The 17,422-nt window shown below is 47.2% G+C and overlaps 1 protein-coding gene across 2 annotated transcripts in view; it reads left to right on the top strand.

Annotated features, from left to right (window-relative positions):
• slc15a2 (solute carrier family 15 member 2) overlaps nucleotides 1–17,422 on the top strand; it is a 131,481-nt gene that overhangs the window by 20,722 nt on the left and 93,337 nt on the right. Inside the window, exons 3-4 of one of the 2 annotated variants that reach the window (XM_067987084.1) lie at nucleotides 3,376–3,951; nucleotides 15,079–15,158. In XM_067987084.1, the coding sequence (XP_067843185.1) occupies nucleotides 15,119–15,158 (40 nt within the window). In that variant the 5' untranslated portion in view covers nucleotides 3,376–3,951; nucleotides 15,079–15,118. Of the gene's footprint in view, nucleotides 1–3,355; nucleotides 3,952–15,078; nucleotides 15,159–17,422 lie in introns of those variants that run through there. The other variant, XM_067987085.1, reaches the window with a different exon arrangement.

Raw genomic sequence — 17,422 nt, 5'->3', positions numbered from 1 at the left:
TGTTGGAGATGGTCATTGCCTGGCACTTATCTGGCGCAAATGTTACTTGCCACTTATGAGCCCAAGCCTGGATGTTGTCCAGGTCTTGCTGCATGCAGGCTCGGACTGCTTCATTATCTGAGGAGTTGCGAATGGAACTGAACACTGTGCAGTCATCAGCGAACATCCCCATTTCTGACCTTATGATGGAGGGAAGGTCATTGATGAAGCAGCTGAAGATGGTTGGGCCTAGGACACTGCCCTGAGGAACTCCTGCAGCAATGCCCTGGGGCTGAGATGATTGGCCTCCAACAACCACTACCATCTTCCTTTGTGCTAGGTATGACTCCAGCCACTGGAGAGTTTTCCCCCTGATTCCCATTGACTTCAATTTTACTAGGGCTCCTTGGTGCCACACTCGGTCAAATGCTGCCTTGATGTCAAGGGCAGTCACTCTCACCTCACCTCTGGAATTCAGCTCTTTTGTCCATGTTTGGACCAAGGCTGTAATGAGGTCTGGAGCCGAGTGGTCCTGGTGGAACTCAAACTGAGCATCGGTGAGCAGGTTATTGGTGAGTAAGTGCCGCTTGATAGCACTGTCAACGACACCTTCCATCACTTTGCTGATGATTGAGAGTAGACTGATGGGGCGGTAATTGGCCGGATTGGATTTGTCCTGCTTTTTGTGGACAGGACATACCTGGGCAATTTTCCACATTGTCGGGTGGATGCCAGTGTTGTAGCTGTACTGGAACAGCTTGGCTAGAGGCGCAGCTAGTTCTGGAGCACAAGTCTTTAGCACTACAGCTGGGATGTTGTCGGGGCCCATAGCCTTTGCTGTATCCAGTGCACTCAGCCGTTTCTTGATAACACGTGGAGTGAATCGAATTGGCCGAAGACTGGCTTCCGTGATGGTGGGGATATCGGGACGAGGCTGAGATGGATCATCCACTCGGCAAGTCTTTCTTTTTTAAATGTCAGGATTGGTGTCCAATATCAACACATTCTCTCCATTATAGCAAAAACAGCTACAATTTACAGAGTGGGGACTCAGAGAAATTTACATGGTCGACAAAACAAAATGGTGTCAAGCAGGAGAACCAAGGGAGAGCAGAAACGTTGAGGGGAGATAAAAGCAGGGTGGAAGAGAAAGTTTGCAAGAGGCTTTTGAAAGTGCGGAGGATGGTTCCGAAGGAGGATGGATTTTGGGAAGGAATTCCAGAAGGCAGAAGATGATGTCCCTCCCACAGCTCTGAGCTGTACAGTGAATGGTGCAGCTGTATTCTAAAGGTTCTCTTCTGAACTAAATTATGATACCCACACTGAATAAACAGCTGCAATAACGTACAGTACGTTAAGTGCTCCAGAATTAGCTGCGCCTCTAGCCAAACTGTTCCAGTACAGCGACAACTCTGGCATCTACCGACAATGTGGAAAATTGCCCCGGTATATCCTGTCCACAAAAAGCAGGACAAATCCAATCCGGCCAATTACCACCCCATCAGTCTACTCTCAATCATCAGCAAAGTGATGGAAGGTGTCGTCAACAGTGCTATCAAGCGGCTCTTACTCACCAATAACCTGCTCACCGATGCTCAGGTTGGGCCCCGCCAGGACCACTCGGCTCCAGACCTCATTACAGCCTTGGTCCAAACATGGACAAAAGAGCTGAATTCCAGAAGTGAGGTTAGAGTAACTGCCCTTGACATCAAGGCAGCATTTGACCAAGTGTGGCACCCTAGTGAAATTGAAGTCAATGGGAATCAGGGGGAAAACTTTCCAGTGGCTGGAGTCATACCTAGCACAAAGGAAGATGGTAGTGGTTGTTGGAGGCCAATCATCTCAGCCCCAGGACATTGCAGTAGGAGTTCCTTGGGGCAGTGTCCTCAGCCCAACCATCTTCAGCTGCTTCATCAATTACCTTTCCTCCATCATAAGGTCAGAAATGGGGATGTTCGCTGATGATTGCACAGTGTTCAGTTCCATTCGCAACCCCTCAGATAATGAAGCAGTCCGTGGCCGCATGCAGCAAGACCTGGACAACATCCAGGCTTGGGTTGATAAGTGGCAAGTAACATTCGTGCCAGACACGTGCCAGGCAATGACCATCTCCAACAGGAGAAAATCTAACCACCTCCCCTTGACATTCAACGGCATTACCATCACCGAATCCCCTACCATCAACATCCAGGGGGTCACCACTGACCAGAAACTTAACTGGACCAGCCACATAAATACTGTGGCTACAAGAGCAGGTCTGAGTCTGGGTATTCTGTGGTGAGTGACTCACCTCCTGACTCCCCAAAGCCTTTCCACCATCTACAAGGCACAAGTCAGGAGTGTGATGGAATACTCTCCACTTGCCTGGATGAGTGCAGCTCCAACAACACTCAAGAAACTTGACACCATCCAGAACAAAACAGCCCGCTTGATTGGCACCCCATCCACCACCCTAAACATTCACTCCCTCCACCACCGGCACACAGTGGCTGCAGTGTGTACCATCCACAGGAGACTCTGCAGCAACTCGCAAATGCTTCTTCAACAGCACCTCCCAAACCCGCGACCTCTACCACCTAGAAGGACAAGGGCAGCAGGCACATGGGAACAGCACCACCTGCACGTTCCCCTCCAAGTCATGCACCATCCCGACTTGGAAATATATCGCCGCTCCCCCTTCATCATCGCTGGGTCAAAATCCTGGAACTCCCTACCTAACAGCACAGTGGGAGAACCTTCACCACACGGACTGCAGCGGTTCAAGAAGGCGGCTCACCACCACCTTCTCGAGGGCAATTAGGGATGGGCAATAAATGCCGGCCTTGGCAGCAACGCCCACATGCCATGAACGCATAAAAAAACGTAGAGTTGCTCTGGTTAGTGCTGTGCGGTTGTAAACATATCCAGCAAGATTTCCATAAAGAAATCGTAAACATTTTCTCTTACAACAGCTTTGCTGTGTCATTAGATATAGTGATCAGAGCAATCTCAGCCCCATTTTGCATGTAGTACATAGGTGTTCAAAATTATGAAGGGTTTTGTTCGAGTAAATAAGGAGAAACTATTTTCATTGGCAGGAGGGTCGTTAATCAGACGACACAGGTTTAAGATAATTGGCAAAACAACCAAAGGGGAGATGAGGAGACATTTTTTTATGCAGCGAGTTGTTATAATCTGAAGTGCACTGCCTGAAAGGGCGGTGGAAGCAGATTCAATAATAACTTTCAAAAGGGAATTGGATAAATACTTGAAAAGGAACAATTTGCAAGGCTTTGGTGAAGGGGAAGGGGAGTGGGACTAATTGGATAGCTCTTTCAAAGAGCCAGCACAGGCACGGGTGGGCATGATTCTATGGTAACCGGATATCTCTCTGTTCTTTTTTTGAGTGCGACACAGAAATGTTTGCAGAGTGGTGGCACTAGATACAAGAAGGAGCCAACGTTTGCGGGTGTCCTGCTCCGCCGGCAGAACTTCCGGACGCCCAGATGTCACAACACCGACCCTGTCCTGAATCCTCGTGTATCCATGCTGCTCTGCCGTGAACAGTCCCGGCAACTGGCATCTCAACGTACAAAATTGACGGGCAGGAAAAGACCTGCTGGTCCATCAAGCCTGCCCCACACCACGATGGCCGGAGCATCATGACAAAACAATTCTTCCCTCCCCCCACCCCCTCCACAGCCGTGTAATCTCCTGGAACAGGCAAAAAAAAAAGAGAAAAAAACCCAGGGACAATAAGAAGAAAAATACTCTTGAAAATTCCTCTCCAGCAACCCCCGCCCCCCGACCCTCCCACCTCAGGTGATCAAAACCAGTCCGGGAGGTCACGTGGACCAAGTGGTATCTATAAAGACACTTACCTTCTATTTGACGGGATGTCCGCCCCAGTCAGGAATCGGTCCAGCTCCCTCTTGAAGGCATCTTACAGAGAATAGCGCCAGGTGGGAAATAAAGAGAAGGTGGCACCAGGAGGTAGGTTAAGTGCCACACTTCTGAAAGAGCAGCAGCAAAGTGAAAACTACTATATCATGGGCTTAAAAGAAAGACTGACAAATGTGAGCTAAATGGTACTGCGTTCTATCCAACTATTTCGATGACAGCACGGGGGGCGCTTGCCAAATGTCGGCTGCACATTTCGCACCTGAGAGAAGGGTGGCCGGCAGTTCAAAATCCAGGGTTAGGGGTGGGGGCACTTCGGCCATTTTGTACAAGGACAAATACGCACAGGCAACAATCATAATTGTTCTAATGGGCTGGACGCAGGTGTTTTTGTTTATTCGTTCATGGGATGTGGGCGTCATTGGCGAGGCCGGCATTTATTGCCCATCCCTAATTGCTCTTGAGAAGGTGGTGGTGAGCCGCCTTCTTGAACCGCTGCAGTCCGTGTGCTGAAGGTTCTCCCACAGTGCTGTTAGGTAGGGAGTTCCAGGATTTTGTCCCAGCGAAGATGAAGGAACGGCGATATATTTCCAAGTCGGGATGGTGTGTGACTTGGAGGGGAACGTGCAGGTGGTGTTGTTCCCATGTGCCTGCTGCCCTTGTCCTTCTAGGTGGTAGAGGTCACGGATTTGGGAGGTGCTGTTGAAGAAGCCTTGGCGAGTTGCTGCAGTGCATCCTGTGGATGGTACACACTGCAGCCACTGTGCGCCGGTGGTGAAGGGAGTGAATGTTTAGTGTGGTGGATGGGGTGCCAATCAAGCGGGTTGCTTTGTGCTGCATGGTGTCAAGCTTCTTGAGTGTTGTTGGAGCTGCACTCATCCAGGCAAGTGGAGAGTATTCCATCACACTCCTGACTTGTGCCTTGTAGATGGTGGAAAAGCTTTGGGGAGTCAGGAGGTGAGTCACTCGCCGCAGAATACCCAGCCTCTGACCTGCTCTTGTTGCCACAGTATTTATGAGGCTGGTCCAGTTAAGTTTCTGGTCAATGGTGACCCCCAGGATGTTGATGGTGGGGGATTCGGTGATGGTAATGCCATTGAATGTCAAGAGAAGGTGATTAAACTCTCTCTTGTTGGAGATGGTCATTGACTGGCACTTGTCTGGCGCAAATGTTACTTGCCACTTATCAGCTAAGCCTGGATGTTGTCCAGGTCTTGCTGCATGCGGGCACGGACTGCTTCATTATCTGAGGGGTTGCGAATGGAACTGAACACTGTGCAATCATCAGCGAACATCCCCATTTCTGACCTTATGATGGAGGGAAGGTCATTGATGAAGCAGCTGAAGATGGTTGGGCCTAGGACACTGCCCTGAGGAACTCCTGAAGCAATGTCCTGGGGCTGAGATGATTGGCCTCCAGCAACCACTACCATCTTCCTTTGTGCTAGGTATAACTCCAGCCACTGGAAAGTTTTCCCCCTGATTCCCACTGACTTCAATTTTACTAGGGCTCCTTGGTGCCACACTCGGTCAGATGCTGCCTTGATGTCAAGGGCAGTCACTCTCACCTCACCTCTGGAATTCACCTCTTTTGTCCATGTTTGGACCAAGGCTGTAATGAGGTCTGGGGCAGTCAGTGCACCTGGGACAGTTCTCACCGTCAAATGCAGCACCAAAACCTCACTTGTGCCAGCAGTGCCATCTCAAGCCCTAACTTGACAATCTCACTCAGGCAGGGCTGTGGGGACGCCGTTATAAGAAGTAGCCACATTCCCACTGGTGCAGTCAGGGTATTCTACTGTTAAGATTAGGGTTAAGACACAATAACGGGGCAAACCAGAGGAGCTGGCTCTGATATATATATATTGCTTGCTGACTGCCTTGAATGCCAGAAGTGGGAAACTTCCATTACTCAGCAACAATATCCTTCACCTTGATGACCCTCCCTCGCCCCGCCCCTAACCCAAGGAAGGGTATGGTAGCCTGGTGATTACAGTTACTGATCTAGCAACCTAGAGGTTCATAGTTCAAATCCCACCATAGCAAGTTGTGAAACTGAATTCAAGGAATCTGGTAAATTGTGGTCTGGAACCAGGAAAAATGACCATGAAAGCTGGCAGTTTGCCGTAAAAACCCAACTAGTTCAATAATGGGGGCTTGCCACTATCTACCTGGTCTGACCTAACATGTCACTCCAGTCCCACACCACATGGTTGGCTGTTAATGCCCTCAGGGAAACTGGACGTAGACAAGAAATACTGCCTCGCTCACTGACCTACATTGGCTCCCAGTCTGGCAACGCCTCGATTTTAAAATTTTCATCCTCGTTTTCGAATCCCTCAATGGCCTCGCCTCCTCCCTATCCCTGTAACCTCCTCCAGCCTTGCAACCCTCCGACATCTCTGCGTTCATCCAATTATGGCCTCTTGCGCATCCCCGATTTCCATAGCTTCACCATTGGCGGCCATGCCTTCAGCTGCCTCGGCCCTAAGCTCTGGAATTCCCTCCCTGAACCTCTCCACCTCTCTACCTCTCTCTCTCCTCCTTTAAGACGCTCCTTAAAACCTACCTCTTTGATCAAGCTTTTGGTCACCTGTCCTAATATCTCTTTAAGTGGCTCGGTGTCAAATTTTGTTTGATAATCGCTCCTGTGAAGCGCCTTGGGACGTTTTACTATGTTAAAGGCACTATATAAATGTGAGTTGTTGTTTGTTTGTTGGTTGGTTGTTGTTATTGTTGTTGTTGTTGTTGCTGCTGCTGCTGCTGCTCCTCCTGCTGCCTCGTCCGTGTTGCCCACATCCCAAGAATAAATGAAAAAAATCTTATCACCAGCAGTATGAGAATGTAAATAGAAGCACTTCCAACTATGCGTTGTTAGCAAACAATTATTGTACATGGAGCACTTTGAGCTGTTCCTAAGAGAGTTTGTTTTGCCAATACGCAGGACAATGCAAGCTGTGCCTCTGACTCCATCCTTACTGTTCGGAAAAATATACTTATGTTATGTGATATAATCTTTGAAATAAATAACCGTGGTAACAAAGGCACGGAACAGTTGGCCAACAAATGATCATTCAATCCAAAGCTTGACACAATCTATTTAAAATGCACTTATATTTTGGTAATAATAGCTATAAAACAGATTGTTCAGTATCGACCTGTCGAGCCTTCTTTCTTTTTAATGAGAACACTGAGAAATGAATCCAATTTTATTGCAATATTTTAAAACAAAGAGTTAGAAACTACTGACATACGTATTTTGACTCTGGAATTCCCTCCCTAAACCTCTCCGCCTCTCTCTCTCCACCTGTAAGACGCTCCTTAAAACCTACCTCTTTGACTAAGCTTTTGGTCACCTGTCTTAATATCTGCTTATGTGGCTCGGTGTCAATTTTTGACCGATTAAACTCCTGTGAAGCGCCTTGGGATATTTTACTGCATTAAAGGCGCTATATAAATGCAAGGTGTTGTTGCTGCTGTTGACATGGTGATATTTTTCCAACTAATAAATATTAACAATATTAATTAGCACACCCCACCATGAGGAAAACATGACTTATATCTCAAGTGCCTGACATGGAATGTATCAGCTTGACTTTTTGTAAAAATGGATGAGCCTTGCTTGCATGAATCATGCACAGCTTTTGCTACCTCATAGAATCATAGAAGTTTACGACATGGAAACAGGCCCTTCGGCCCAACATGTCCTTGTCGCCCAGTTTATTTATTTATTTTTTTATTCGTTCACGGGATGTGGGCGTCGCTGGCAAGGCCGGCATTTATTGCCCATCCCTAATTGCCCTCGAGAAGATGGTGGTGAGCCGCCTTCTTGAACCGCTGCAGTCCGTGTGGTGACGGTTCTCCCACAGTGCTGTTAGGAGGGGAGTTCCAGGATTTTGACCCAGCGACAATGAAGGAACGGCGATATATTTCCAAGTCGGGATGGTGCGTGACTTGGAGTGGAACGTGCAGGTGGTGTTGTTCCCATGCGCCTGCTGCCCTTGTCCTTCTAGGTGGTAGAGGTCGCGGGTTTGGGAGGTGCTGTCGAAGAAGCCTTGGCGAGTTGCTGCAGTGCATCCTGTGGATGGTGCACACTGCAGCCACAGTGCGCCGATGGTGAAGGGAGTGGATGTTTAGGGTGGTGGATGGGGTGCCAATCAAGCGGGCTGCTTTATCTTGGATGGTGTCGAGCTTCTTGAGTGTTGTTGGAGCTGCACTCATCGAGGCAAGTGGAGAGTATTCCATCACACTCCTGACTTGTGCCTTGTAGATGGTGGAAAGGCTTTGGGGAGTCAGGAGGTGAGTCACTCGCCGCAGAATACCCAGCCTCTGACCTGCTCTCGTAGCCACGGTATTTATATGGCTGGTCCAGTTCAGTTTCTGGTCAATGGTGACCCCCAGGATGTTGATGGTGGGGGATTCGGCGATGGTAATGCCGTTGAATGTCAAGGGGAGGTGGTTAGACTCTCTCTTGTTGGAGATGGTCATTGCCTGGCACTTATCTGGCGCGAATGTTACTTGCCACTTATCAGCCCAAGCCTGGATGTTGTCCAGGTCTTGCTGCATGCAGGCTCGGACTGCTTCATTATCTGAGGGGTTGCGAATGGAACTGAACACTGTGCAGTCATCAGCGAACATCCCCATTTCTGACCTTATGATGGAGGGAAGGTCATTGATGAAGCAGCTGAAGATGGTTGGGCCTAGGACACTGCCCTGAGGAACTCCTGCAGCAATGCCCTGGGGATGAGATGATTGGCCTCCAACAACCACTACCATCTTCCTTTGTGCTAGGTATGACTCCAGCCACTGGAGAGTTTTCCCCCTGATTCCCATGGACTTCAATTTTACTAGGGCTCCTTGGTGCCACACTCGGTCAAATGCTGCCTTGATGTCAAGGGCAGTCACTCTCACCTCACCTCTGGAATTCAGCTCTTTTGTCCATGTTTGGACCAAGGCTGTAATGAGGTCTGGAGCCGAGAGGTCCTGGCGGAACCCAAACTGAGCATCGGTGAGCAGGTTATTGGTGAGTAAGTGCCGCTTGATAGCACTGTCAACGACACCTTCCATCACTTTGCTGATGATTGAGAGTAGACTGATGGGGCGGTAATTGGCCGGATTGGATTTGTCCTGCTTTTTGTGGACAGGACATACCTGGGCAATTTTCCACATTGTCGGGTGGATGCCAGTGTTGTAGCTGTACTGGAACAGCTTGGCTAGAGGCGCAGCTAGTTCTGGAGCACAAGTCTTCAGCACTACAGCTGGGATGTTGTCAGGGCCCATAGCCTTTGCTGTATCCAGTGCACTCAGCCGTTTCTTGATATCACGAGGAGTGAATCGAATTGGCCGAAGACTGGCTTCCGTGATGGTGGGGATATCGGGAGGAGGCTGAGATGGATTATCCACTCGGCACTTCTGGCTGAAGATGGTTGCAAACGCTTCAGCCTTGTCTTTTGCACTCACGTGCTGGACTCCGCCATCATTGAGGATGGGGATGCTTGCAGAGCCTCCTCCTCCCGTTAGTTGTTTAATTGTCCACCACCATTCACGACTGGATGTGGCAGGACTGCAGAGCTTTGATCTGATCCGTTGGTTGTGGAATCGCTTAGCTCTGTCTATAGCATGTTGCTTCCGCTGTTTAGCATGCGTGTAGTCCTGAGTTGTAACTTCACCAGGTTGGCACCTCATTTTTAGGTACGCCTGGTGCTGCTCCTGGCATGCTCTTCTACACTCGTCATTGAACCAGGGTTGATCCCCTGGCTTGTTGGTAATGGTAGAGTGAGGAATATGCCGGGCCATGAGGTTACAGATTGTGCTGGAATACAATTCTGCTGCTGCTGATGGCCCACAGCGCCTCATGGATGCCCAGTTACGAGCTGCTAGATCTGTTCTGAATCTATCCCATTTAGCACGGTGGTAGTGCCACACAACACGTTGGATGGTGTCCTCAGTGCGAAGACGGGATTTCATCTCCACGAGGACTGTGCGGTGGTCACTCCTACCAATCCTGTCATGGACAGATGCATTTGCGACAGGTAGATTGGTGAGGACGAGGTCAAGTAGGTTTTTCCCTCCTGTTGGTTCGCTCACTACCTGCCGCAGGCCCAGTCTAGCAGCTAGTCCCAATTGCCTGCACTTGGCCCATATCCCTCTATACCCATCTTACCCATGTAACTGTCCAAATGCTTTTTAAAAGACAAAATTGTACCCGCCTCTACTACTGCCTCTGGCAGCTCGTTCCAGACACTCACCACCCTTTGAGTGAAAAAATTGCCCCTCTGGACCCTTTTGTATCTCTCCCCTCTCACCTTAAATCTATGCCCCCTCGTCATAGACTCCCCTACCTTTGGGAAAAGATTTTGACTATCTACTTTATCTATGCCCCTCATTATTTTATAGACTTCTATAAGATCACCCCTAAACCTCCTACTCTCCAGGGAAAAAAGTCTCAGTCTAAATTCCTCTCAGTCTAAATACCTAATCAAACTGAAGGGCGCTTTTGTGGATTCTTGTGTGTTATACCATTCCCATTCAGGACAATTGGGCTTGTGATCGATTATAGAGTGAGTAAAAGCCTTCACACTAAGAAATCAGCTTGGGGGTGATATATTAGCATGGATTGAGGATTGGTTAACAGACAAAAAACAGAGAGTAGGAATAAACGGGTCATTTTCGGGTTGGCAGGCTGTAACTAGTGGGGTGCCGCAAGAGTCAGTGATTGGGCCTCAGTTGTTTACAATCTATATCAATGACTTAGATGAGGGGACCAAATATAATGTATCCAAGTTTGCTGACAATACAAAGCTAGGTGGGAAAGTAAGCTGTGAAGAGGACACAAAGGGATGTAGACAGGCTAAGTGAGTGGGCGAGAAGGTGGCAGATGGAGTATAAGGCGGGGAATGTGAAATTATCCACTTTGGGCGGAAGAATAGAAAAGCAGAATATTTTTTTGAAAGGTAAGAGACTAAGAAATGTTGGTATTCAGAAGGATTTGGGTGTCCTTGTACATAAATCACAGGAAGTTAACATGCAAGTACAGCAAGCAATTAGGAAGGCAAGCGGTGTGTTAGCCTTTATTGTAAGGGGGTTGGAGTATAAGAGGAAGGAGGTCTTGCTACATTTATATAGGGCTCTGGTGAGACCACACCTGGAATACTGTGTACAGTTTTGGTCTCCTTACCTAAGGAAGTATATACCTGCCTTAGAAGGGGTGCAACAAAGGTTCACTGGATTGATTCCTGAGATGAGAGGGCTGTCCTATGAGGACAGATTGAGTAAAATGGCTTATATTCTCTGGAATTTAGACGAATGAGAGGTGATCTCATTGAAAAGTATAAAATTCTTAGAGGGCTTGACAGGGTAGATGGTGAGAGGCTGTTTCCCCTGGCTGGAGAATCTAGAACTAAGGGTCATAGTCTCAAGATAAGAGGTCGGCCATTTAGGACCGAGATGAGGAAAAATTTCTTCATTCAGAGGATTATGAATCTTTGGAATTCTCTTCCCCAGAGGGCTGTAGATGCTCAGTCATTGAGTATATTCAAGATTGAGATCAATAGATGTTTGGACACTGAGGGAATCAAGGGATACGGGGAAAGGGCGGGAAAGTGGAGTTGAGGTCGAAGATCAACCATGATCTTATTGAATGGCGGAGCAGGCGTGAGAGGCCTTATGGCCTACTCCTGCTCCTAGTTCTTATGTTATTATGTTCTTGCCTTCCACGGAAATTACTGTTATAATTAAGAGTGATATGTTTTTTATTACTACAGAATGGCTGCACTGTTTATTGGTGTTAAGAATCAAAAGTCCAATGCAGCACTGTGACAAAAATAGAATGAGCTGTTCTGATCCTCACATCTTAGGGTTGCCACCCATCCAGTTTTTGGCTGGACAGTCTGCTTTTTTTCCAATAAGGCATCTGTTACTTTGCATATGTCCTGGCCAATATTTATCCCTCCACCAATATCACTAAAGCAGATTATCTGGTCATTATCACATTGCTGTTTGTGGGATCTCACTGTGTGCAAATTGGCTGCAGCGTTTCCTACATTACAACAGTGACTACACTTCAAAAGTGCTTCACTGGCTTTAACGCACTTAGGGACGTCCTGAGGTCATGATAGGCGCTATATAAATGCAAGTCATTCTTTCTGTGAGCTGTGTATGCTGGTCATGGTAATTACAGAGATGGCATTGAGGCAGTTTGAGGTATCAGCCGTGTCTCAGTGATAACACTCTTACCTCAGCATCAGAAGGTTGTGGGTTCAAGTCCCACTCCAGAAACTTGAGCACAAAATCTAGACTGACACTCCCAGTGCAGTACTGAGGGAGTGCTGCACTGTCGGAAGTGCTGACTTTCAGATGAGACGTTAAACCAAGGCCTTCTCTCAGGTGGACCTAAAAGATCCCATGGCACTAATCGAGGAAGAGCAGGAGAGTTCTGCCTATTCTCCCGAGGCATTAACGAGCCGTCTGCACCCAGAGGTCCACCATAGTCCTCCTGCTGCCTGCCAAACGAGGAAGCACTGCTTTCTGAGTACAAACAAGCCATGATAAACAAGCAGCAGTTTTAAGCACCATGTGTAGAGGCCACCCTGCTCTGTTCATTGTTAAAAAAAATCACTTATGAAATAAATATTGCTCGTCAGAAGTGAGTTCCCAGTGACAGAAGAAAAGGTATTAAAACCTCCTTAAGTTTGTCATACAACTTCAGTGTCTTGCACAGAGGCGCAAAGGTAGAAACTAAGGCATTGAAATCCCATCGTTGTGGGGTGGGGGGGTCTGCCAGGTCTCTGAAGCTTGCGGGATATCCGTCCATCCCTTAAAAGGCAAATGACGGGTGGAGACTCCCGGAGTTGCCAGGAGTTCACACTCTTGCTCCTCAGTTGGTACCTGGCGTTAGCATGGCGACCAGTACACTGAGTGAGTGGAGGCATACCAACTACCACAAAGGTGGAGTGGGCCCCACTGATGGGAGTCTAGGCCAGGCAAAGGGCCCAAGAATTTTAAAAGCTTTTGTTCTGCAAATGTATCTGTTTGCTTGCTTGGCAAGGGGGGAAGGAACAACCTGGTCAAGGCTTCCCCTCTATCCCCTCTATCCTGACTGCCATGGCAAAGTAAATCGGACGAGGTACAAAGCAAACTGACAATTCGCTATCAGCCCATTTAGCACTACTGGCGAAGACCAATTTCACCCCACCATCCTCCAGAAGCGTTAACTCACCTGTTCTCTCCACAGATGCTGACTGACCCGTTGAGTGTTTCCAGCATTTTCTGTTTCCGTTACAGATTTCCAGCATCTGCCGCTTTTTTTTTTGGTTTTTTTTGTTTAACACACCTTATCATGTCTCAGGTACGCCCCCAACTTCTTCACAGCCAATGAAATACTTTTGAAATGCAGTCACTGTTGTTATGTAGGCAAACCCGGCAGCCATTTTGCGCACCGCAAGAGCCCGCAAACAGCACACAAAACAATTCAGGCATCCGTAAAAGTGCGCTGAAGATTATCGCACACAATGGGCCCCTTATACCTGAAAGGGCTGTAAGGTCTGTCCAAGAAACACAAGGAGAAGCCATGTTAGGAAAACTGAGTAGTCCAGTCAATTAGAACAGTGGCATCTGGGTTTGAACCCAGTCCATATTGACTGAACAGGAGCCTCCTTTCTTTACTGGCTGACGATATGAAATGAGTTTGTGGCCATCTCAACCCAGTGGATCTACCGCACAAAACTGTGCACAATCCAACACCATTGGCAGTTTCACTTAAGTGGGCCGTAAAGATGTTACAAAACTGGTGCTTTTCTGAGGTTGGCCTAAGGCATACTTTTGAAGCAGTGTGACCTTGACTCTACATTTTGCCCTGTTAAACCATCCTGGGAGTGATTAGTACCGAAACAGGGTGTCCAGAATAGAAGTGTATCAATCCAGAACTGACTTTTTTTAAACAGTGGTTTATAAATTCTCTTGACTGCTCAGTGCAGTGAGCCTGACAAACTAGAATGATCTCAGCAGAGGCAGGGTGTTCACATAAAGCCTCGGTGCCCACCGAGTTAGGGAGGGAGAAATCATCCAGGGTTCCCAATCTTGATTGCTTATCACAGACCCCTGCTCTCAGTGCTTCTGTGTGCGGACAACAGGTGAGGTTAGGATTGGGCTTGCCTGCGATGTCGTTCCTCTTCACCCTTGAAGGACTGTGCAAATCTCACACATGAAGAGTGGCCAATTGACTGAGGTACTGGAATGTGAACTGTGAAATCCTGCACCAACAAGGAGTCAATGGTGTCAGGCGTGGCTCAGTGGGTAGCTCTCTCGCCTCTGAGTTAGAAGGCTGTGGGGTCAAGCCACAGTCCAGAGACTTGAGCACAAAATCCAGTCTAGCAGTACTGAGGGAATGCTGCACTGTTGGAGGTGCCGTCTTTCAGATGAGATATTAAACCGAGGTCCTTTCTGCCTCCTCAAGTGAACATAAAAGCTCCCACTGCACTATTCAAAGAAGAGTAGGGGAGTTCTCCCCGGTGTCCTGGTCAATATTTATCCCTCAACCAACATCACTAAAACAGATGATCTGGTCATTATCATATTGCTGTTTGTGGGACCTTGCTGTGCGCAAATTGGCTGCCGTGTTTCCTACATTACAACAGTTAGTGCACTTCAAAAGTACTTCATTGGCTGTAAAAGCACTTTGGAATGTCCTGAGGTTGTGAAAGGCGCTATATAAATGCAAGTTCTTTCTTTCTTTCAATGCCTTCAGGGGATGGGGGAATGGGCAAAAACTGACACGGAAAAGAATTAAACAAGAAAACATTATCGCCAGTAAATTAGCTCGCAAGAAAGTAAAAAGTAGCATTCTTATAGTTCAGCTGTATCTATGTGCAGCTAAACCAATTAAAGAATCATTATATCAACACACAGAAGAGTTTGGATTGTGTTTCTTTGTGTATTACAAACCATGCTTCCTGCTTTCTGTTATGTGGTGTGACCTTTGTTATACGTAACCACGGTACCAAAGCTCCAACTAATAGCCAAGCTGAAAACTTGATGTATGGAGATGGACTCAACTCCGTTTGGCCCACCTTGAGACTCACCTGGAATGCATTAGCACTTGGTGTATGAAATACAGACTTTCAGCACACTGGGTTTTGAGTTGAATGCAGACGTGATGCGCCTATGTAGATCTTTACTTTAACACTGGTTTCCACTTTTTCTCTATGGTTTTAAAATGGTGAGAGGGGAAGCCCAATTTCAGGCAACAGCGAATAAACTTACCATGCAGGAGGACAGGATCATCGCAGGAGGAAGGGAGGCAGGTGGGCTGTTTTCTCAATATTGCAAATTCAGAATCTGATGCTCACCGGTGTTTCTTCCTGGCAGAAACTCTCCATTCAGAAGATGTAGCATCGCTTGGGAGGACCTGGTGACTTTGGGCCCATGGTTCCCAAAGCTCTCCACCATTAGGGGTTTTCCTCGCCTCATACCTAGGTCTGTTATAGACTAATTGATACAAATTGATTGCCATGATAGAAGGTGTCAGCCGTGGCTCAGTGTGAAGCACTCTCTCCTCTGAGTCGGAAGATTGTGGGTTCAAGTCCCCCTCCAGAGACTTGAGCACATAACCTAGGCTGACACTCCCAGCGCAGTACTGAGGGGGTGCTGCACTGTTGGAGGTGCCATATTTCGGATGAGTTGTTAAACCAAGTCTGCCCTCACAGGTGAATGTAAAAGATCCCATTGCAGTATTCGAAGAAGAGCAGGAGGGTTCTCCACTGTGTCCTGGCCAACATTTATTCAATGGCAGTGACATGAACAGTGACTACACTTCAAAAGTACTTCATTTGCTGTGAAGAGCTTTCGGGACGTCCTGTGGATGTGAATGGCGCTATATAAATGCAAGTTCTTCTCCTTGGAAATTCAAACTGAATTTTCTCTTTCCAGCACATTCATAGAAACATAGGAACAGGAGTAGGCCCCTCGTGCCTGCTCCGCCATTTGATAAGATCATGGCTGATCTGTGATCTAACTCCATATACCCACCTTCGGCCCATATCCCTTAATACCTTTGGTTGCCAAAAAGCTAAGGATTGGTTCTGTCTGTGAGATTTTCAAACCAATTCCTTGACGTTAACAGAACAGTTCTTTTTATAATCCCAGAAATGAATTATCAGGATTTACTGGATTTTGGATATCTGAACGCTCAGATTTTTTAAAAAAAGTTGTCAGCCATATGCAAACTGGACCAATCGCACAGTATTGTATAACTTTGAATTATTCCTCTCTCCAGCCTGTAGGTGATGAAACCTGTAACATTGTTCGAGGATAGTCTTTGGTTCAACTTCGCCTGGGATTTCCGTAGGGTTCACTCGATCTCCCACTGTAACTTTGGCAGTAACCTCGGAATGAAGGTGTAAACAACAACAACAACAACAAACAAACAAACAAACAAACAAACAAACAACACAACAACATGCATTTATATAGTGCCTTTAACATAGTAAAATGTCCCAAGACACCTCACAGGAGCAATTATCAGACAAAAATTGACACTAAGCTGCATAAAGAGATATTAGGACAGGTGACCAAATGCTTGGTCAAAGAGGTGGAGAGGTTGAGGGTTTAAGCATAGTCTTAAAGGAGGAGAGAGAGGTGGAGAGGTTGAGGGGGGGAATTCCAAAGCTTAGGGCCAAGACGGCTGAAGGCACGGCCACCAACGGTGGGGCGAAGGGAGCGGGGGATGCAGAAGAGGCCAGAGTTGGATGAATGTAGAGTTCTCGGAGGGTTGTAGGGCTGGAGGAAGTTACAGAAATAGGGAGTGGACAGGCCATGGAACATTAAAATAGCTTAATTTTTGTCACAGTGGCACGCTTCTGAGAGATTGCTGTATTTTCTAACGGGCCGTCTGTCAGATCAGAAGTTCAGTCAAGGTCCCGCCTGGTTGATGGTGCAGGTAAACATTATAGATCCCAAGGCAGGACTCGGGGAAGAGCAGCGAGCCAGGTCAAGATTCCTCCCTCAATCATCACCAGGAAGAACGTGTTAACTGCTCACTCCTACCCATTGCTGTTTGTGGGATCTTGCTGTGTGCAAAATCCCTGCAGTATTTGCCCGCATAAATAGCCAGTAGCCGCTCTTCAAAGGAATTGTGTACTTTAGGCAAGTGAGGACCTCAAGATTATTAATCCAGTGCCCCCACTGCCCTAGTGGTTCAATCTGAAATTGGAATGTCCTGAGAAAGACTAACATTTCTATAGCCCTTTCATGACCACAGGAGGTCCCAAAGCGCTTTACAACCAATGAAGAAGTACTTTTGAAGTGTAGTCACTGTTGTAATTTAGGAAGGGAGGGGGTTAATAAAGAAATGAAATATTGTGTAAAAATTAAAGTGATTTTAAAAATATAACGGTCCAAAAACGGTTCGGAACTGAATAGCAACCAGTTTTCTCATCATAAATTATCATAAATTCTAATCATTATATTTGGAAGCTGGTATCTGATAAATGTGTTTTGAGTCGATTTAATTTAAAGTCAGAGCGACTATATAAATAGGGGCAGTATTAAGGGGAGGAATAAAGTCACA

Source organism: Heptranchias perlo, chromosome 7 (genome assembly GCF_035084215.1).
Source record: "Heptranchias perlo isolate sHepPer1 chromosome 7, sHepPer1.hap1, whole genome shotgun sequence".
NCBI lineage: Eukaryota > Metazoa > Chordata > Chondrichthyes > Hexanchiformes > Hexanchidae > Heptranchias > Heptranchias perlo.
This window is presented reverse-complemented; position numbering and strand designations above follow the sequence as displayed.